General features: G+C 38.1%; 1 protein-coding gene across 6 annotated transcripts in view; it reads right to left on the bottom strand.

Annotated features, from left to right (window-relative positions):
* NSD1 (nuclear receptor binding SET domain protein 1) overlaps positions 1–23490 on the bottom strand; it is a 157705-nt gene that overhangs the window by 40321 nt on the left and 93894 nt on the right. For all 6 annotated transcript variants that reach the window (XM_045999043.1, XM_045999047.1, XM_045999045.1 and 3 more), the window contains 6 exons: positions 12526–12650; positions 9271–9541; positions 7737–7846; positions 5437–5512; positions 1487–1605; positions 440–583 (listed from right to left, as the gene is read on the bottom strand). In XM_045999043.1, coding sequence (XP_045854999.1) covers positions 440–583; positions 1487–1605; positions 5437–5512; positions 7737–7846; positions 9271–9541; positions 12526–12650 — 845 coding nt within the window. The remainder of the gene's footprint in view (positions 1–439; positions 584–1486; positions 1606–5436; positions 5513–7736; positions 7847–9270; positions 9542–12525; positions 12651–23490) is intronic.

The raw sequence follows: 23490 nt of genomic DNA on the forward strand, positions 1-23490 counted from the left end.
CAGTAAACACTGTATAAATACTTATTAAATAAATATAAAAAGGCAGCAGTAGATTCTCTGAAGTTACTATTTTAAAGAAAAAGAAATCTCAAAGTGAAATTTTCCGTTGCAACATTCCTTAGAAACCCAGAAATTCTCACACCATGAACATACACGAAAATGATCTTTAAGTAATCTGTGATTCCTTCTCCCATCTCAGACCTGCTCCGTGGCATCTGCTCATGGGAAATAAGGGCAGGTGTTTTACCAACACCAAACATTTATTTTCCTTTCTCTTTTTGTGAGAAGGGGCAAGACTTAAATCCTTAAAGGGAAGTGACTCCACTGGAATCATCCAGGAAAAATGTTTATTCTAACATGACTGGGTTATCAAGAGATGGAGAGGGCTTTCTTGAAAGACATACAAGCAATCCAAATGCAAGTGGACAACATCCTTTACCTGACATACGTTCTCCTTGAGTGCAGCACCTCCGCCTCGTTCGCCCTGCAGCTTTTTAGATGCTGGCATCCCATGATCATTCTCTACACCCTCCTCAACAGTCTCCTTGAGGCTTGCAGCTGTTCTGTGTGTCATCAGTTCTCCCTTGCAGAGAAAAAATAATGTCCCACATCTGTATTATAGATGTCTCCTCCATGTGACCCCCTCCCTCTGGGCTGCTATTTGTCTAGCCATTAAGCACTTACAGATGTTCAGCCAATCACGCGGGCGGACTGCATGCAATGTTAGTTCTAACCCTGCTGTGATTGGGCGGGTAGTGGGCGCCTCATGCCCTGCCACTAACTGCTCTGAGGCTGTTCCACTGGAACTTTTTGAGCTGTTCCATTTTAAGGTTTCACTAAGGGAGAGAAAACATTCTTAAGTTTATTTGATTACTTATTTGTCCTTCCAAGATCAGTGTTTCCTAAATAATGCCTCCCTTGGGCATTCTATTCAAATTATCCTGGAAAGAAACACTCCATATAATAATGTGTAAAGCTGACCTCACTTGTTCTAATTCTCTTTTAACCTGAGTTGAAAAGCTAGAGACCGCATCAATGACTGCACTGATGCTCTACAAGGAAATGGTTTTAAATCTACCTTTGTTTCCTTAAAGCAAATGTTTACAAACATTAGTCTAAAATTAAGCAGTTGATGGTTTCAAGAAATAAGCAAATGAGTTTCCTTCTAATTGTAGCAGTCTCAACTTGTAAAGGGCAATATCTAAGTTCATTTAGATCATATGGTTACTTGGTATTGTGCTCTGGTTATTTAGAAAAAGCTTACTTCATGATGAAAACTATAAAATTCATCAGATACCTAGAGCATAGGATGTGGTCTATTAAAAAGATCATATTCATAGTTGCCATATATGTCTTCTTCAGCTATTAATTAGCTGTTTCAGTAGAACATGATTCTTAAGAAAACTCCAGGGAAAGAAGGGTGTGGCCTCTACTGTGAAAAGTAGATGTTCTTTGGAAGGTCAAAAGATGAGGAACTGAGTAATACCTCTGAGGTTGGAGTTTCTTTTGATGAATCATCATTTTTCATTTTTTTACAGTGCACCTTGGCTGTAGTATGCCTCTGTCGTTTTCGCTTCCTTGGTTTATCAAATATCTTGGTAGTGCCTATGACAGAAAACAGGAGTTATCTGCTGGTTATTCACCCACTTGTACAAGAAATCCTATCCTCAACTTAAAGGACCTCAAAGAACTACAGAATATTAGAGTAAAAAACCAATCATAAAGTCCATTTAATTCCCCAACTTAGTAGATGAGGAAAACGGCACAGAAAGGAGGAGACTTACCCATGACTATGTAACTAGCTGGGGAAAGAGCTACATATATATAAATTCTGTCTCGTACAGATTAAATGGTAAAATGAGTAAGTAGGTTAAAGCAGTTTCATTTTACATGATGAAAAGAAAGTCTTCGGGGCACCCGGGTGGCTCAGTGGGTTAAGCCGCTGCCTTCGGCTCAGGTCATGATCTCAGGGTCCTGGGATCGAGCCCCGCATTGGGCTCTCTGCTCAGCAGAGAGCCTGCTTCCCTCTCTCTCTCTCTGCCTGCCTCTCTGCCTACTTGTGATCTCTCTCTGTCAAATAAATAAATAAAATCCTAAAAAAAAATTGGTTTAAAAAAAAAAGAAAAGAAAGTCTTCATAGTTCCTCAAAGGACTTAGATATCCTATAGATGGGGAGGAAATACATTTAGTAGTCAGGAAAAGATACTAAAACCTGACCTCCACAATTAAAGACAGTAAATTATATCACTATAAAATGTAAGGATTAAGATGAAAAGCTGCAATATAAAAATCTGGCTTGGGGAAAGGGGAGACCTCCCACAAAACATTTAGTGGCTTAAAGGATATTCATGCTTAGTACTAAAATCCTGAACATCCAACAATATAAAATAGATAACATATGATCTAATCAGGCATATTTATAAAATGAAATTCCAGTCTTTCCCTCATTATCTATTACACATATTTCAACTTTTTGTTATAGAAATAAAGAAGAGTCTCAAGTGCTACTTCATAAAATGTTCCAGGATAATTAGGCTAGGTAAAAACATGAAGGTTAGACATTGGAAAACCAGCTTGGTACTCTCTTTCTTGGGACTGCTTGATGGAGATGGAGAAGCTCTATCAAACCTGCCAATCACCTATGACTAAAAGAAGAATTAATATGGTAGCAGAATAAAAGTTCAAAATTCTCAGGAGCTAAAAGAGCTGATGAAATTTACAAAAGATAAAGTACAGGTTGTACATTTTATAAAAACTAACTACAAAAATAGAAGAGCTGGTATTTTGAAAGTTTTTGTTTTTGTTTTTTTTAAAGAAAGCAAGCAAGCAAACTGATGAATCTGTGAAACTATATATGAACACAAGGTTAACATAAGCTAACATACTATTAGATTTACTTACTAGAAAACTTAATAATCTTGGGTTACATTTAAAGATGTGCATATTTACAGGGCGCCTGGGTGGCTCAGTGCATTAAAGCCTCTGCCTTCAGCTCAGGTCATGATCCCAGGGTCCTGGGACTGAGCCCCACATCAGGCTCTCTGCTCAGTGGGGAGCCTGCTTCCCCCTCTCTCTCTGCCTGCCTCTATGCCTACTTGTGATCTCTTGTCAAACAAATAAATCAAATCTTAAAAAAAAAAAAGAATATTAAAAAAAATTTCTTGGGACGCCTGGGTGGCTCAGTTGGTTAGGCGGCTGCCTTCGGCTCAGGTCATGATCCCAGCGTCCTGGGATCGAGTCCCACATCGGGCTCTGTGCCTGGCAGGGAGCCTGCTTCTCTCTCTGTCTCTGCCTGCCACTCTGTCTGCCTGTGCTCACTCTCGCTCTCTCTCTGATAAATAAATAAAAAAATCTTTAAAAAAAAATTTTTTTTTTTTCCTAAAGAAAAAAAAAATAAAAAATAAAGATGTGTGCATTTAAGGAGTGCCTGAGTGGCACTCCTGAGTGGCTCAGGCACTGAATGAGCATCTGCCTTCGGCTCAGGTCATGATCCTGGGGTCCTGGGATTGAGCACTGCATCAGGCTCCCTGGTCTACCGGGGGTCTGCTTCTCCCTCTTCCTCTGCCCCCTCTCCACCCCTTCTGTTCGTTCTCTCAAAAAATAGATAAATAAAATCTTAAAAAAAAAAAAGTGCTCATTTAAGATCACATATAGTACTGCCTGGATGGCTAAGCAGATTAAGCATCTGCCTTCAGCTCAGTCATGATCCTGGGGTCCTGAGATGGAGCCCTATGTCAGGCTCCCTGCTCAGCAGTGAGTCTGCTTCTCTCTTCCCTTCTGCCCCTCCCCTGATTGTGTGCTCGCTCTCATGCTCTCTCAAATAAATAAATAAAATATGTTTTTTATCCCTAAAACAATCACATGTAACATAACCTTCCCATGATACCCTTTGCTGGAAGACCACATCTGATGCTATATGCTGAAATGTGGGCTAATATCTCAGAAATGACACTAATCAATAAATGGCACTGGCAGATGAATGAATAAAGTGGTACAAAGAACTGGCATAGAGAAAATCTGGGGTGGATAACAAGATGATAGTGTGGCAATGAGTTTGGTCAGGTCTGGATTTAGTACCCCAACCCTGCCACCTCTTTTACCTTGTTTTTCTATAATACAGGGATAATACGGATAATACCCTAACTCTCTGTAAAGCTTTAGATGGGTTAGAAGTTAACAGTCCTAGAGCAATGGACTAAGCAAACAAAGGATCTGGTAGAGGAAATGCTCGAACTACGATATTATGTTTATTACTGAATGAAGTCCTGCCTATCCCTCCTACAGGCATAACGAAGATCACCATGGATAACTTTCAGGACTCAGATTCAAATGCAATCTAAAAGATTTCCAAGCCTGGGGTATTTGGGTGGCTCAGTCAGTAAACCATCTGACTCTAGATTTAAGCTCAAGACATGATCTCAGGATTGTGGAATCAAACCCTGCATTGGGCTCCACACTAAGAATGGAGCTGCTTAGGATTTTATCCCTCCCTCTCCCTCTCTCCTTGCTTGCACTCTCTCTAAACAAATAAAATAAACATCAAAAAATAAAATATAATTTTTTAAAAAGCCCTTAAAAGAAGCAACCACAGGGACCACACTCAAAATGTAAGCTCTCTTTTTCAAGTATATGCTCACTCACCAAAGAGCATAGATGTGACAAAGAAACTAAGACTATTTGTGAAAAACAGGCTTAAATGACTTGTAATTTCCCTCTCAATTCAGATTCCACATTTTCTGTCCTATAGAATAAAAACTGAATCAAAGCCAAGAAAGTGGACACCTGGGTGGCTCAGTGGGTTAAGCCTCTGCCTTCAGCTCAGGTCATGGTCTCAGGGTGCTGGGATCGAGCCCCACATCAGGCTCTCTGCTCAATAGGGAGTCTGCATCCCCATCTGCCTCTGCCTGCCTCTCTGCCCACTTGTGACCTCTCTCTGTCAAATAAATAAGTATGATCCTTAAAAAAAGCAAAAAAACACCAAGAAAGTAACGATTACAGTTACAGAATCACCTAATAAGAAAACTGAGTAGGAGATTTTTCTTTATTGTTCCTGACTTTTCTTTAGTCTAATATAATTCTAATTCCATGTAACTAATTTCAGCATGAAGCTTAAAATGATCATCCAATTTTCTAGTGTCATGCGCTGCATCAGAAAGCATATTTGGGCAAACAAGTTTTTGTTGTTTTTTTTTTTTAATCTTATTTTTATTTATTTCTAACTAATCATTATACCCAATGTGGCGCTCAAACTCATGACCCTGAGATCAAGTCTCATGCTCTTCCAAATGAGCCAGCCAGGTGCCCCTTGGGCAAACAATTCTTAGAAGACACAATCTCACTGGTCTTGCTAACATATGTAACAACTTCTCCAGTTAGCTGACCAGGTGGTTCATAGTTATTTTGCATTACATTTTCTTAAGTTTCAAAAATACGTACCTCCACCATACTCTTTAGAATGAGATGCAGCACGTGATTCATTGATGTCATTCTCCAAGTGACCGGCTTCATAACACTACAAAATAAACAAAATGCAACAGATTTACAGAGGAACCAAAAATAAACTTTTATATTATATATCAAAAGCTGAACTATTATCACAAATACAGAAATCCTGGCTGTTTCTGGCAATTAAATAAACAGTATTAACAATAACGGGTTGAACAGAAACTACTTGGGGAAAGACATCAAAAAACAAAAAACAAAAGCTCCAAAAGACTCCTACAAACACACACTCCTTTGGGTTTAACCAGAGACTCCCAATGTATCAAACAGATACAGAATGGTACTCTGATTCAAATGGTAGACAAAGAGAAAGGGTATATTCCCAGAGACCCAGCATCTCAGCTCTATTCCATACCACCCTGCATTAAAATCTATCTTCTTTAAACTGCATTTATAGGGGCACCTGGGTGGCTCAGTTGTTAGGCATCTGCCTTCGGCTTGGGTCATGATCCCAGGGTCCTGGGATTGAGCCCCGCATTGGGCTCCCTGCCCTGCGGAAAACCTGCTTCTCCTTCTCCCACTCCCCCTGCTTGTGTTTCTTCTCTCACTGTGTCTCTCTCTGTCAAATAAATAAAATAAATAAAATCTTTACCAAAACAAACAAGCAAAAAAAAAAAAAAAAAAAACCCAACTGCATTTATAGCCATTAGATTTTACAAAGACTTACTTACTGGATGAATTCTAAATATTAAAAAGCTCTCAATCAGTGCTCACTCCAATAGCACATATACCAGAAAGCTCTGAATCATGGAATTATCTTTCTGATTTAATTGGCTATAGATTAATATAAATGAAAACAACATTAAATCTCAAAACAAAACACTCAGACATCAAGAGTAATTCCCTACACATTTTACTCCCCTACTACTAATGCTTGTATGAATTAGTTTCAGTCCAATAAAATGTCTTCTGCAATAGAAATATTCTTCAGCAGGAATGTAAAAGAAAATTTAGTGGCCACAAAACGTCAACAGATGTTATTCTTGCTGAAAAGTCCCCAAATTTTGCGACTGAAACAAGCTAAAATACAGCAGTGAATATCCAAATGCTCACTATATCCATTAATCAAATCATTAACTTGTGCATGTCAATTATATCTCAACAAAACTGGTAAAAAAAAATGATTCTCTAAACTGATCCAAATGCTGATTTTCTTTAAAATGTGTCATTACTTCACCTGTAGCAGTAATGTAACAGCTTTACATAATTCACCTTGTATACTACTACTAAACTTATCACCTGATAGCAATGTTATTTCCATGCTCAAAATATTGTGATGAATCAGTTTCCTTGTCCCTTACAAGTGGCTAAGATTTGAGTAAGACAAAGTTAGGAGAGAAAGCAGTGTAGAAGTAAACTATCATAGCCTCACCCGGACATGTCTCAGGAAATGGACTTTGAGAAGAATGAAAGAATTAAAGAATATAATGCAGACTTTTAAAATGAGGTATATAAACACAAATAAATTGAGTTTTACATTTACATGCTAATCCAGCTAGGTGAATTACTCATAAAAGCAAAAACTAGGATCCTCGATATAGGATTAAATGACATAAGCCTGGTATAGCTAATTAAAGAAGTCCAAAAACTCTATTTTTGATCTGATTACAATCTGTTATTTTTCCTATTAAAATTTTCTTTCTTTAAAGGAAATCTGTGCATCCTAACAACTGAATTTCTAACACTTACCCTGAATTACTCCTCACACATACGGGCAATAGGATGTTTCCTAAAAATTATATCCAGGAAAATAACCTTCTATTTCCATCTACTATTTAATGATGCCTTCTTGGCCAATAAAAACCATGTTTGCAAACTCAAAAACTTAAGTTCAAATGTTTCTGCCTGGTTATAACTAAGCTGAGTCTTTTCTGTGGTGTTATGCAGACAGGGAAATGGGATAAGAGTAGGTTAGTGGCTCATAGAGACAGAAGTAGAAAGCAGGTAAGAGGTTATAATCCCAGAAAAGAAACAAACACACACTTTACTCAATCTTGTAAGCTTTTTTTATTTTCATTTGAAAAGAACATCTAAAATAAACTGATACACATGTCCACACAAATGCAGAACAGTTTCTTAGTATAGGATCTCTTAGACCAAAAGAATATATTCTGCGATTCTTTCTATGTATGTATGCATCCATTTTGCTAAGCATTCCCTAAAAGATTTGTTTTTAAAATCCCATATTTACATATGGTTTAATCATATTTTAGAATTGACTAATATTAACATACCTTTTTAGAAAGGCCAAGATCCCCTTTCTTGGGCATAAATCCAGGGTCTAAATCATTGGATTCAAGAAGTTTCTTAGTTGGTTTTCTCTGACGTTTACTTTCATAATTTCCTGAAATGCATGTATCTTTTCATTAGATGATTTAGAAACTAGGCATATACTGATTTTTAAAAAAATCTATATGCCACAGAAAAATGAGTCACCGTATTTTTTGTTTTCCTCATCATCTTCTGGTGAGGGGCAGGATATATCAGAATGTATTTATTTATTCTAAAATATTAGTTAACATAAAAAAATAGGAAAACAATTCTCAATACAGACACGAACTAATCTGAAAATGTTCTTATGTCTCTGTGTGCATGTATCATGAAAGGACTAAGGGGGAAATCAAAAGGGAAGAACTATGTTTATAATAATTAATTGGTAGTAAGGACAAAGGAGAAGTGAGGTGGAGTAGATCCTGAATTCCAGGCATGATAGAACCAGGATCAGAATTTTTATTCTGCTCCTAAATAAACAAAACATTTACTTTGTAGGACTGTTCTTAAGAATCATATACAAGAGCCTAATAACAGAGTTTAGTACATGCTAAATTAGGAAATAGTAACTATCGGTACTATTTTTAAAGTCTTTCTGATTCTGTCTTACTTGATTAATAAACACAACTGGGATACTTTTCTTTTTTAAATAAAAGAAACATCACAAGCTGTTGTTGGGAATATAAAAAAGTTACATGCGGGGCGCCTGGGTGGCTCAGTGGGTTAAAGCCTCTGCCTTCGGCTCAGGTCATGATCCCAGGGTCTTGGGATCAAGCCCTGCATCGGGCTCTCTGCTCAGCAGGGAGCCTGCTTCCTCCTCTCTCTCTGCCTGCCTCTCTGCCTACTTGTGATCTCTGTCTGTCAAATAAATAAATAGTCTTTAAAAATAAAAATAAATAAATAAAAGTTACATGCAAAATTTTCTTTGGGTGACTACAACGTTTGAGAGTCAAAAGGTAAATCAGAGACAGTATGTTTAGATTCAACTTACACCAAGTGACATGTATATAAAGAATAATAAAGTGAAAGCAACTGTAATTAACTTCGAGGGAATATTTACACTTAGCTACTTACAATGTATCGGGTAAACTGCATTATGATGTCCATTTTATAAAAGAGGAAACAAGTTCAGAGGTTAAACAATTTCTTAAGTAATACAAAAACTGATAGAGCCAATTATCTGAAGCGTAAGTTTCATGTGTTTATTAGTACGTAGTGCCCTTCCCACAAACCCTGCTAACCTGAGTGTTGACTCACATGGTGGTTGATCAGCAATCATGACGAGTAACAGTGGAGTAAGGAGAGTTGATTTTAAAACATATCTTCTGGACAGTGTCCCACTAATTCGTGATCATTAACTATATTCAGTTAGCTGACACTTTCAGGATTTCCCAGGACAAAAGTGGGTAACTTGCTGTACAGATTCACTATTGGCTTTTTATCACAACATGCTAAAATCATATCTACTTACATTCTGAGACCCCATTCCCATCTTACCTGATGTTTTAACTAGCAATTCCTCAGACTCAAGGGCAGGCCGTGGAGAGACTTCCGGAGCCACAGGCACAGACAAGGTCAGCTGTGGCAACTCAGCATGTCCACCTCCAAGTTCTGACTGAGCCAAGGGCCCTTCCAAAAATGGAGCCTCCCTTTCAAGAACTGGAGGCTCTTCTTTGGTTGAAATCAAAGAATTCTCATCCACCTGTTTGTTCTGAGCACTAGATCGACATCGGGCTAAAAGGCTTTCCTCTTCACAGCGGGAACTTACCTGAAGGAAAAAAAAATAAACGTAGAATCCATAGAACAAAGTTGCTATAATTTCATTTTCAAAAAGAATAATACACTTAAAAATGAAATTCTGACGTGCTACCAAACGGATGAACCTTGAAGATATCACTAAGTGAAATAAGCCATACACAAAAGGACAAATATTTTATGATTCTACATATATGAGGTGAACCTAGAATAATAAAATTCATAGAGACAGAAAATAGAATGGGGGAGCGTGGGTGGCTCAGTTAGTTAAGCATCTGACTCTCGATTTTGGCTCAGGTTATGATCTCAGGGTCCTGAGAACAAGCACCACACTGGGCTCTTTGCTAGGCATGGAGCCTGCTTTAAGATTCTCTCACCCTCTGCCCTTCCTCTCCCCAACACGCATGTGTACATGCTGTCACTCTCCCTCAAAAAAAAAAAAAAAGAAGAAGAAGAAGAAAGAGGAAGAGGAGGAAAAGAAAACAGAATAGTGGTTGCCAGAGGCTGAGGGGAGAGTAAACTGGGAGGTTAGCAACTTTTTTTAATAGGTAGAGTTTTAGTTTGGGAACATGAAAAAATTCTAGAGATGATGGATGGTGGTGATGGTTCACAACAATGTGAATGTACTTAAGGACAAAGAGCTGTACACCTAACAGTGTTTAAATTACAAATTTTGTTATGTATATTTTACTATAATTTTTTAAAAAGGGAAAAAATGCAATTGAGATATACTAAAGCTATAAAAGTTCATTAAGGCCATATGATAACCCTCCTCACCCGCAAAAAGATTTCCTAATATGTCACCAATAAAGCAGCTAATAATGAATTCCCAATGTTAAGTTAGTAAATTAAGGAAAGAAATAAGCATTTATGCTTCCTTTCATATGTATCAAGACAATAAAGTGTTCAGTTAATGAAAGCGATCGCTAGCTAATAAAAGTAGAAGAAATAATAAAATCTGAAAGTTTTCATTTTGTTACCCCTAATGAAATTATTGATACAGGCAAGAAATCTTTGATATTTTTAAAAAACCATTAGGGAAATGATGGTTAGAGAAAAAAGACATTCTTATGAAGCCAAAGTAATTACATACATACTGCTTCATTATTGCTATTTTAAAAATTTTATTTATTGAGGGGCGCCTGGGTGGCTCAGTGGGTTAAGGCCTCTGCCTTTGGCTCAGGTCATGATCTCAGGGTCCTGGGATCGAGCCCCACATTGGGCTCTCTGGGGAGCCTGCTTCCCCCCCACCCTCTCTCTGCCTGCCTCTCTGCCTACTTGCGATCTCTGTCTGTAAATAAATAAATAAAATCTTAAAAAAAAAAAAAAGATTTTATTTATTGATTTGATTTTATTTGTTTTAGAGTCAGAGAGAGCCTGCGAGCAGGGGAGGGAGAGAGACAAAAAATAAGACTTTGTGCTGAGCACAGTGCCCAATGCAGGCTCGATCCCAGGATTCTGAGATCATAACCTGAGCTGAAATCAAGAGTCAGATGCTCAACCAACTGAGCCACCCAGGCACCCCACACACTACTTCTTGATCAAAGGGAGCAAAATGACTTAAAAGAAGGAAATCAGTCAGAACTATGGATAACTTCTAACGTCGTGCAATATACAACACAATAGCACCTATAATTTAATCTAGCTGAAACTGTTCAAATTGAATCCATCAAATTGTTAGTTTTACTTTCCATATAACAAGGAAGACAGAAGAGTTTAATGGAATATATGAGGAAGCCATCATACAAATCTAGAAAGGGGATCCTGTAAAGGTATTATTCTCATTAGTTAGATAGGGTCATGAAAAAAGGGGGACTGTTCTAGATTTAAAGAACTTTAAAAAATGTAACAAACATATAATGTGCAGTCCTAAAATGAATAAACCAAATGTAAAGATTAGAGGCAAGTGAGGAAATCTAAATATGGATTTGTTATTAGATGAACTAATCTTATAAGATGCAATAAAGTTAAATCATTTATGAAGGAAAATGTTCTATTTTTTAGACATACACATTATTTAAGGATAGAAGGTAAAATGTCTCTAATTTACTTTAAAATAAGGGAGCTTAAAAACAAAAACAAAAAAAAAACAAAAAAAAACTTGCTCAGTTGCAAGTATATGCAAACTGTTGATCGCAGGGTCATGAGTTTGAGCCCCAGGTTGGGTGTAGAGATTACTTAAATAAAAATTCAAAACAAAAGAACTGAATTAAAAATAAGGCAAATAAGGTATCGATAGCCTTTGTTTAAAAAATTACAATCCTGGAATGCTTTGGTGGTGCAGTCTTTTGAGCCTGTTTCTTGGTTTGGGCTCAGGTCATGATCTCAGGGTCCGTGAGATCAAGCCCCACATGGGGCTCCATGTTGAGCACGGAGTCTGCTTCAGACTCTCTTTCCCTCTCCTTCAGGCCCTCCCCTCCATGCTTTCTCTCTCAAGTAAGTAAATCTTAAAAAATAAAAATAAAAAATTATCCTACCATATTTTATGTTCTATGATTTTAATATTTTGTCATAATAATATTCCTAAATCATTACTCTGTAAAAGCAAAGGGAGGAAAAAATTTATATACACACATACTACACACAGTGCATACAGTAATTTATACTTTCATGTATATTCTAAGTAGTGCCAAAAGCTGGAGGTAAAAAAGGGAAAAAGCAAGATCCCAGTTAAGGAAATTATTGTCCCATACAGACGAAAAAGGATATTAAAGTCAAAACTGCAATATCCTGAAAGTACTGATGAAAAGACTGTTGAAGGGGCACTTGAGTGGCTCAGCTGGTTAAGCGACTGCCTTCTTTTCAGGTCATGACCCCGGAGTCCTGGGATCAAGTCCCACGTTGGGCTCCCAGCTCCATGAGGAGTCTGCTTCTCCCTCTGACCTCTCCTCTCATGCTCTCTCACTCTGTCTCTCTCTCTCTCAAATAAATAAATGAAATCTTAAAAAAAAAAAAAAAAGAAAGAAAAAGAAGACTGTTGAAAATGTTGGAACATACCTTGTGCACCTGTTCCTGCACCTTCTTTTGTTTTTTCTTAGGAGCAAATATCTGATCATATTCTTCTGTATACTCCAGAAGCCACTTGCTTGGCTTCCTAAGGCGTTTCTTCTCTGACCGCAAAGCTAAAAGAGGAGAAACGAGTTCATATTAACCAAAATGTTAGAGGAGAGCCCATTGCTTTCATGCAACCATCCCTGCACTCTCAAAGGTACAGAGATGGGAAATTCTCAAAATCACTCTGCTTAAGCTCCAAGACGCTAAAAGTGATTTCCTATGGTTTATCATATGCAGAAGCTGAGAGGGGAGACTGAGAGCAACGTCTGTTGCTCTATACACATATACACAGACCACCTGAAGTTAAGGAAAAGGTTAAAAAAAAAAAAAAGATTAAACTGAAACTAACTAGTGTCCCATAGTGACTGACAGAGCTAACATTAAAATATAGTCCAGGGGAGCCTGGGTGACTCAGTCGATTAAGCACCTGCCTTTGGCCTAGTCATGATCCCAGGATCATGAGTTGAGCCCTGCATCAGGGTCCCTGCTCAGGGGGAGTCCGCTTCTCCCTCTCACTCTGCCTACCCCCTGCCTCTTGTTCTCTCTCTCTAATAAATAAATAAAATCGGGCCACCTGGGCAGCTCAGTGGGTTGAGCCTCTGCCTTCGGCTCAGGTCATGATCTCAGGGTCCTGGGATCAAGCCCCACAACTGGCTCTGCTCAGTGGGGAGCCTGCTCCCCCCACCTCATTGCCTGCCTCTATGCCTACTTGTGATCTCTGTCTGTCAAATAAATAAAATCTTAATAAATAAATAAATAAAATCTTTATAATAAAGTCTAAATAAAGCAAATTCGTAAAATATACCATAAATTATTTTAAGAACATCTCTCTAGATTATGTAGAATACTAGACAGATATTTCAGATAGAATATTTACCTAATCAGTACTACCGTGTGAATTTCAAAAGCACTTTTCACCCACTTCATATCATAGTTGTGATATGAGTTTCACATTAGAAAATTGAGGAATAGATCTTAATAGAATAATTAAAATATATAATTACATGTATACCATTACCTCACTGACATAAAAAGTATGTGGCATGTATGCCCAAGACAGAAAACAAGATAAAAGTACAGAGTTCAGGGGCGCCTGGGTGGCTCAGTTGTTAAGCATCTGCCTTTGGCTCAGGTCATGATCCCATGGTCTTAGGATCGAGCCCTCCATTAAACTCCTTGCTCAGCGGGAAGCCTGCTTCTCCCTCTCCCTCTCCCATTCCCACTCCCGCTGCTTGTGCTCCCTCTCTTACTGTCTCTCTCTTTGTCAAGTAAGAAAAACCACAATCTTAAAAACAACAACAACAACAAAAAACAGAGCTCAGGGTATCTTTTGAGAAAAACTGTCATCTTTTATAGTCAAATTTCAAAGTATCATACCATTTTTCTTTGAGTTAATTGTAAAAACCTACTATAATTTCCCAATAAAATGTTGTCCAGTTTAACATGCTATACTCATTTTATAAGGTCTTTGGGAGCAAAACCTAATGTATACAGAATGCAGGATACAGTCTCTTCAGGAGACAATAAGTACTTCATGAGACAATGACCTCAGAGGAAACTATTTCTGCCTCAGTTGAATGAGGAATACTGGTGTTCTTTCAAAGAAATGCATTAAGTTGTGAACAAAAGGAAATGGTCAAATCACAGACACAGTAAACTTGGCAAAGGCTTTTACTATGGAAAAAAGCCACAGAACTTTGTCAGGATGAGATAGGAAAAATAATTTTTTTCTAACTACTGTAATTTCGTAGTAATAAACAGTAGTAATATATCACACAGTTTAACTATTTAATTCTAATATAAAAGGAGCTGAAAACTTATATTCACCCAATAACCTTGACATGGGTTTTTAAAGCAGCTTTATTCATAATTATCAAAACCTGGAAGCCAACAAGACACAGGAATTGATAAATAAACTGTAGTATGTACAGACAAGAGAATGTTATTCAACACTAAAAAGAGATGAGGTATAAAACCACGAAAAGACATGGAGAACACTTAAATGTATTTTACCAGGTGAAAAAGGCCATGTGAAAAGGCTATATAAATACTGTATGATTACATATATACATCCCGGAAAAGGCAAAACTATGAAGACCATAAAAAGTAGTTACCAAGGGATAAAGTCGGAAGGCATGCACATGGAGGGAGAAAGGGCTAGATATGCAGAACACAGAGGATTTTTACGGCAGTGAAAATACTCTGTATGATACCATAATCATGAATACAAGTCATTATATATTTGTCCAAAGACAAAGAATATACAACACTAAGAATGAACCCTAAGGTAAACTGTGGACTTTGGGTGATTACGATGTGCCAATGTAGATGCGTCAATTTTAACAAATGTACCACTCCAGCAGTGGACGTTAGTAACAGGGAAGGTTGTGCATATGTGTGGACAGGGTATACAGAAAAACTCTGTGCCTTCTCCTCAATTTTGCTACACACCTAAAACTGCTCTAAAAAAAAATAAAGTATTAATAAAAAATAGAAAGTTAATGGTAGAGGCTGAAATAGTTATCAAAATTATATACCTACAGAGCTCCCGATATAATTATGGGGCTTGTTAAACCCTTCAACCAATGCAATTTTCCTAACTACTCAGTTTTAGACAATATACCTGTAAGTGATCCAAGCTGGTGAGTTTTTCCCAGGTAAGTATTTCAAAAGAAGTTAAAACCACCAGCCAAACAATGACTTAAAATGTTCGCCTCAAATAATAATGTTTAAAAAAATCTCTCTTGGAGAAAAGAAATAAGCTAAAATACATTCTGAAAAAAGTATATATGCATCTGTACCTGTGACAGTTAATGGTCAGCAATTTTATGCTCTGAGGCAAATAGATTATGACTTTAATAAAGCCCTATTAGATAGCATCTAAATTTTCAAACACCAAGGACTTTTTTTTTTTTTAAAGAATTATTTATTACTTATTTGACAGAGAGAGAAATCACAAGCAGACAGAGAGGCAGGCAGAAGAGAAACAGGGAAGCAGGTCCCTGCTGAGCAGAGAGCCTGATGCGGGGCTCGATGCCAGGATCCTGGGATCACGACCTGAGCCGAAGGCAGAGGCTTTAACCCACTGAGCCACGCAGGTGCCCCCACCAATGACATTTTTAAACACAAATAAGACCAAAGAAATGATATGGAATAATATGGGTTTACTACGTGCATGCAAGTCACAGTTCAGCCATTTAACATTCATGAATTTCTAATCTTTACTTCAAGGTAAGTGACGGCATCATCATTTTATAAAAAATGTAATTGAGAGGTGCCTGGCTGGCTCAGTCAATATAGCATGCAACTCTTGATCTCAGGGTTCTAAGCCTGATCCCCACACTGGGTGTAGAGATTACTTTAAAAAAATGAATTTCTTAAAAAAAAAAGTAACAGGCTTGAAGAGGAAAGTGCCTTGCCTAAGCCCACTCAAGTTAGTCCATTACTTAAATGGCAAGGCCATGATTCCAACCAAAAACTCTCCATGCTCCAAAACCACTGGGTTCTTTTTACTAAAACAGATCCCTATGCTATCACATCATCATATCCCTTATCCTATCCACCCCACACAGCCACATGCATCACTACCTCCCCACATTAATTAGACCTCAGGCCCAGACAGGTTATGTTCTCTGTCTTCTTAGAAGTTCCATGGGCTAATCTGTCCCCTCCACTTCCTCCTAAAGCTACTGTCCCCATTCTGTCTCTGGGTTTACTTCTCTCACCAAGTAAGTTCTCAGACTAAATTTTAGTCCTTTAGTTCTCTACTTCCTTAAGATCCACAAGAAAATCAACGAAGAGCACAAAAGACTGGAAATTAATGTAAAAACTGTATCTGACATACTACTAGGTTCCTGCACAAGTACATACATTGCAGGCAAGCCTCTTGGGTCCCCTCCCGCCTCGGGAGCTTTGTACTGTCACTTTGCCTTCTGCTCACCAAAAAAAAGAAAAGAAAAGAAAAAAAGAAACAAAACAACAACCACCACCAAAAAAACCACACAAGTACATGCATTGCTCTTCACCAACATTGTATTAAACAACCCTTTAAAGGTTTAGGATTTGGCAAACTACCAGTGGGACTATTTTGGTAAATAAAGTTTTACTGGAATACAACCATGCTCATTTATTTACCAATGGCTTATGTCTGCTTTTGTGTCACAAAAAGTTAAGAATGACAGAAGACAATATGGCTTACAAAGCTTAAAATACTTACTATTTGTCCTTTTAAGAAAAAGATTACCAATTCCCCCCCTTAAATGCACAATAGGGTAACACATTGTAAATGAAAACACCCTGGTCACAACTGAATGACTTAAAACCGAAGTCTCCAGCTGTTCCTGGAGTTTCTTGCCCTCTTCAACTACACCTACTCCTGAAACTCCATACTCCCACCTACGTTCTCACCTAAACTAGACTGCTCATCCACTAAAACTACTTTTGAGTTGAAAGAACCCAGAGAACTAACTCACCATATCCAATTACTCTATAAATGGCCAAAACGAAGTGGCTTGCCAAATTAACATAAACAGAGTATCAAGAACGAAAGGGGAACACGACCTTTGGATACTAAAGGGAAATATTAAAAGGTGGAAAATAACAAAAGCTAATGGAGAGATGAGTAAATCATGCAAACCTCAATACATGGCACAGAGCAAGAGCCAAAATATGACCATGATTAAATTTCTTGGCAAATACACATCAATTCCTAGCACAAAACCAGGACCTACTGTAAAGAATGGATACAAATTACTCATATAGGAAAGTTTGGCAGTATCTTTTTAGACTACAGAGTGTGTACATAAACCAGTTAAAATAATAAAATATCCCAAAAGTTAAATCAACCCCAGCTGTTCAGCAACTGAAGAACAGGTACATAAAATGTGGTTTTCTGTGCCCTGAATACTATCCAGCAATAAAAAACAAAATATTGATATATGCCAGAATATGGATAAATCGCAAAACCAGAAACATTGTGCTAAATGAAAAGAGCAAGACACAAAAGGTCACATACTTATGATTCCATTAATATGACATGTCCAGAAAAGGCAAATGGGAGTGGGGTAGTGGTGGATTAGTGGTTGCTGGACTGGGAGTACAAACAGACCAATTAAAAATGGGACAGAAGAATCTTACTGGATAGAAGAAATGTTCTAAAACTCATTTATGGGGATGGTTGCACAACTCAACAAATTCACTAAAAATCACCTCCGTATGCACTTAAAATGTATGAACGCTGGGACGCCTGGGTGGCTTAGTCAGTTAAGCCACTGCCTTCAACTCATGTCATGATCCCAGGGTCCTGGGATCAAGTCCCAGGTCAAGTTTCTTGCTCAGCAGCGAGCCTGCTTCTCTTTCTGCCTCTACCTGCCACTCTGCGTGCTTGTGCTCGCTCGCTCTCTCTCTCTCTGTGGCAAATAAATAAAATCTTCCAAAAAATAAATAAAATAAAATGTATGAACCTTATGGTATATAAAGTTGACTATATTCAACTATACTGAATAAAGTTTATTTTTTTTTTAAGTTAAGACTTTTTAAGATTTTATTTATTTGACAGACAGAGATCACAAGTAGGCAGAGAGAGAGAGGAGGAAGCAGGCTCCCTGCTAAGCAGAAAGCCCGATGCAGGGCTTGATCCCAGGACACTTAGATCATGACCCGAGCCGAAGGGAGAGGCTTTAACCCACTGAGCCACCCAGGAGCCCCTTAAATGCTTTTCTTTCCTCTTTCTTTTTTTTTTTTTGTATTTTAAGTAGTCAGACTAATACAATGGGATACATGCGCCCCAAAAGTTAAGTCTTTTAAAGACTAAATTACAAAACTTTCCTTTTCTCATTAAAGTGGTGAAGTTTCCTAAAGGACTACAGTACTAACATCAATATCACTCCTCACTACACATTATCAGCTCTTGTCATACCTCTACTTTCCTAAGTCTGAAATCTCAGAAGCAAAATGTTAAAGGAAGAAGGTAAAAACAAAAAAAAAAAAAATCCAAACATCTCTTCATAATAATAGTTAAGTTATTGAGTCCAACCCCCTCTGAAAACAAAATGCTGTATAAAATTTTTTTTTAATTTTATTTATTTATTTGACAGTAAGAGAGGGAACACAAGCACGGGGAGTGGGAGAGGGAGAAGCAGGCTTCCCGCTGAGCAGGGAGCCTGACGTGGGACTCGATCCAAGCAACCTGGGATCATGACCTGAGCCAAAGGCAGAAGCTTAACAACTGAACCACCCAGAAGCCCCTGTGTAAAGTGTTTTAAAAATTTGTCAGCAAAGTACTGACAAGACTGTTTAGAACTACAAACCAAACACAAAGGAACATCCCAGAGAAATAAATATAGCACTGAAATGGATTTTTTCCTGAAGGCTTTTTTGTGATCCTACTGAAGTGTAAGGGGCAGACATTTAAAAGAGAATTAACTAGTGCCCTGAGGAATAAACTAGTGCCCCAAAGGACTCTCTTCCTCAGAGTCACAATGAAGCAAAAGTACACCATTGTCCAAACCTCCAAAAGACCACAAGGAAAGGTGCTTTGGCACAAAGCAGAAGGGGAGCAATAAGTTCTTGAGAAGCTGTGACTGGTCCTCCTGAGGATGTGCAGCTCCCATAAGAAAATCAATCACTGTAATTAATATAACATGTTAACAGAATAAAGGGAGTAAAAAGGAATGATCATCTCAACAAACACAGGAAAAACCATTTAACAAACAAAGTATATAAGGGAACTTTCTCAACCTGAAAGGCCATCTTTCAAAAAGTCATAGCTAACATCACAGTTAATGGTAAAAGACTAGATGCTTTCTCCCCCTAAAACCAGGAGCAAGACAAGAATGCCTGTTCACCCCACTAATGCTTAACACTGCAATGGAGGCTTTAGCTGGGAATTAGGCAAGAAAAAATACAAATAAAAGACATCCAGATTAGAAAGGATGAAGTAAAACTATTTTTATTAGTTGATGACATGATCATGTACGAAGAAAATCCTAAGGAATTCACACGAAAACAATCAACTAAAAAATGGGTTCAGCAAGGCTGCAACATGTAAAATCAATACACAAATATCAACACAAATATCATATTTCTGTATAGTTGCAATGAGCAGCCTAAGAATGAAATTAAGGAAATGATTTCATTTATAACAGGATCAGAAATGAATAAAATTTTAAAAAAAGTAAAATACTTAGGAATAAACTGAATAAAAGCAGCATAAGATTTATACACAGAAAACTACATCATTGAAATAAATGAAACACAACTAAAATTAATGGAAAGCCATTCCTTGTGTACAGTTTAGAAAACTTAATATTGTTAACAATGGCAATACTGCCCAAACTGACATACAGATCCAGTACAACCCTCATCAAAATCCCAGCTGCAATTTTTGCAGCAATTAACACATTGTTCCTAAAATTACAATGGAAATGCAAGATCCAGAAAAGCCAAACAATCCTGGAAACAGACAAAGTTGAAGGACTCAATACTTTCCAATTTCAAAATTATAATAATTACTATACAAACAGTGTAATTAAGACTTTGTGGCACTGACATAAAGACAAGACATATATATACATACCAAAAGAAAGGAGTTGAAGGCCGAAATGAATCATCACATTTATATGGTCAAATGCTTTTCAGCTAAGATACCAAGACCATTCAATGGAAAAATAATATACTTTTTAACACAAATGGTGCTGAGACAACTGGATTAGGCAATGGTTACTCAGACATGACACCGAAAGCACAAGCAACCAAGGAAAACACAAACTAGACTTCATCTAAATTAAAACCACTTGCGCTTCAAAATATATAATCAAAAATGTAAATGGTAAACCCATTAAATGGAAGAAAATATTTACTATTCATACCCAATAATACTTAGATGTACACGAAGTAAAGAATTCTTAGAATTAAATAATAAAAAGACAAACAGCACAATCAAAAAATAGGCAAAGGATCTAGACAGATGCTTCTGCAAAAGATTTAAGTAAGACTGCTAAATACATGAAGAGATGCTTAATATTAACAGCCAGCAGGGAAATGCAAATCAAAGCACAATAATGAAATACTCCATGACACTACTAGGACAGCTATTCAAAATAGGTGTGAGTAAAGAGGTAGAGAAACTGGAACCCTTACACATTGTAAATAGGAACGTAAAATGTCAAAAGAGCTTTGGCAAAACATTCTGGCAGTTCTTCAAAAGTTTTACATACATAATTACAAAATGACCCAGCAATTCTGCTTCTAAATATATAAACAGTAGAAATGAAAATATAGCCACACAAACCATGGTACACAAATTTTCAAATAATACCATTATTCATAAAGGCCAAAATGTGGAAACACCCCAAATATCTATCAGTTGTTGAAATAATAAAAAATGGTTTGCTCATACAATGGAGTATTATTTGGCATTAAAAAGACATGAAACAGGGTTGGCCTGGGCGGCATAATCGGTTAAGTGTCCAACTCTTAGTTGTGGCTCAGGCTGTAATTTCAGGGTTGTGGAATGGAGCCCTGTGCCAGGCTCTGCACTCTGCCCAAGTCTCCTTGGAGTTTCTCTCTCCCTCTGCCCCTCTTGCTTCTGCACATATGTGTTCTATCTCTAAAAATAAATTTAAAGACTTAAAAAAAAAAAAAAGGACATGAGGAAAGAGCAGTAACAGTAAGATGGCAGAACTGGAGGCTCTACAGGAGTACTCTAGAAACCAGTTAGGAGGCTGCAATACCCCCAGGCAAGTTCAAAAGACAAGACTATAGCATCAAAATGGGTTAAAAAAGAGCCAGTTCACTTTATCTGAGACTGCCACTCCCAATGCAGGCAAAGCTCCCCTTGTGGTTGGGGGAAGTGAGGGAGCTGGGGATGGGAAGCTTGTGGCCAACAGACCAGCTCTTCAAAGGGCTGGCTGCCCAAGAGACCAGACTGTTTAACAGGACTGGGACCACTAAGAGAACCCACATAGTTTGGATTCATGAGGGCTGCTGAAGACAAGGCAGAGAATGGGCAGCATGCCGAGGAACCAGACGGCTTGGGATGAGGTAGTCAAAGGCCAGCTCAGTTTGATGAGATCAGGAGAAGGTACTAAACTTATACTCCTCAAGGTTAAAGACTGGAGCCAGCATTTGGCAATCTGGATTTCTGGAGAATTGCCCAAGGGGCTAGTTAGCATCTGTCTTGCCTGTTTTTGAGAGCAAATTGGGAACCAGTACTCTTTGAATACCTGGCAGCCACTAAGAGGGAAAAGTTGCAGTGACACAAGTAAACCTTCAGTACTGCAGAAAAACACTAGAGGGAGCAAGATTACAAGCCCCCAAAAAAGAATTAGGAAATGTGTAATTAGAAAATTACACATACAAGCCCAGAGAAGCCCACCATCCAGAGGTCCCCAAAATATCCAATTGAGGTGATTGGTAAAATGTCCAAAGCCAATCCCTAAAGACTAAAAGTGGTTCTTATTCAAATGGATAAAACTCAACAGGGGTTGGGGGGCGGGGGGGGGGGGGATATCACCAAGTACACAAAGAAACAGGGAAAGGTGGCCCTAATCAAAGGATCCAAACAAATCTCCAGGAGTGCCTGGGTGCCTTAGGTGGTTAAGCATGCAACTGTAGATTTTGGCCCAGATCATGATCTCAGGGTTGTGAGATCAAGCTCCCATCTGGCTCCATTCTGGGCATGGAGCCTACTTAAGAATCTCTCTCTCCGGGGTGCCTGGGTGGCTCAGTGGATTAAGCTGCGCCTTCGGCTCAGGTCATGATCTCAGGGTCCTGGGATCGAGCCCTGCATCGGGCTCTCTGCTCCGCAGGGAGCCTGCTTCCTTCTCTCTCTCTGCCTACTTGTGATCTCTCTCTCTGTCAAATAAATAAATAAAATCTTTAAAAAAAAAAAAAGAATCTCTCTCTCCCTTTCCCTCAGCACCCCAACCCAGCTCTCTCTCTAAAAACAAACAAACAGGGGCACCTGGGTGGCTCAGTGGGTTAAAGCCTCTGCCTGTGGCTCAGGTCATAATCCCAGGGTCCTGGAATCCAGCCCCGAATCGGGCTCTGTGCCCAGCGGGAAGCCTGCTTCCCCCACCCCCCACCCCCCGCCTACTTGTGATCTCTGTCAAATAAATAAAATCTTTAATAAATAAAAACCAAAAACCATCCACATACTTTGGAAGATAACAAATATAAGTATACGTGCATACAACATCAGAGAACCCAAATATATGAAGCAAACACTGACAGAACTGACAGGAGTTTGAAACAGTCAAACAATAATAGTGGAGTATAATACCTGGCTTTCAATAATGGGTATAACAACTAGATAGATGATCAATAAAAAATTGGAAAATCTGAACATCACTATTTATCAAATGGATCTAACAGACATAACAGAACACTCACTCCACCTTATAGCAGCAAAATACACATTCTTCTTAAGCACACATGAACTGTTTTCCAGGATAAATCATGAAAAAACCACAAATCAAGTCTTAGAAATTTAAGAAGACTGAAATCATATCATATATCTTTTCCAATCACCATGGGCTGGAACTCTAGCAGTTGGAAAACTGGAAAATCCACAAATGTATGGAAATCAACATACTCCTGAACAACCAATGTGTCAGAGAAGTCCCATGAAAAAATCAGAAAATATCTTGAGACAAATATGAAAATACTATATACCTCAACTTATGAAATCCAGTAAAGGAAGTACTAAGAGAAGTTCACAGCAGGAAGCACCTACATTAAAAAAAAGATTTCAGGGCACCTGGGCGGCCTAGTCATTTATGCATCTGCCTTGGGCTCAGGTCATGAGTCTGGGATTGAAGTCCACATGAGGCTCCCTGCTCAGCATGGAGTCTGCTTCTCTCTCTCCTCCTCACCCCTGCTTGTGTTCTCTCTTATAATAAAAAAAAT

The sequence above is a fragment of the Meles meles genome, chromosome 3, assembly GCF_922984935.1.
Source record: "Meles meles chromosome 3, mMelMel3.1 paternal haplotype, whole genome shotgun sequence".
In the NCBI taxonomy this organism is placed as follows: domain Eukaryota; kingdom Metazoa; phylum Chordata; class Mammalia; order Carnivora; family Mustelidae; genus Meles; species Meles meles.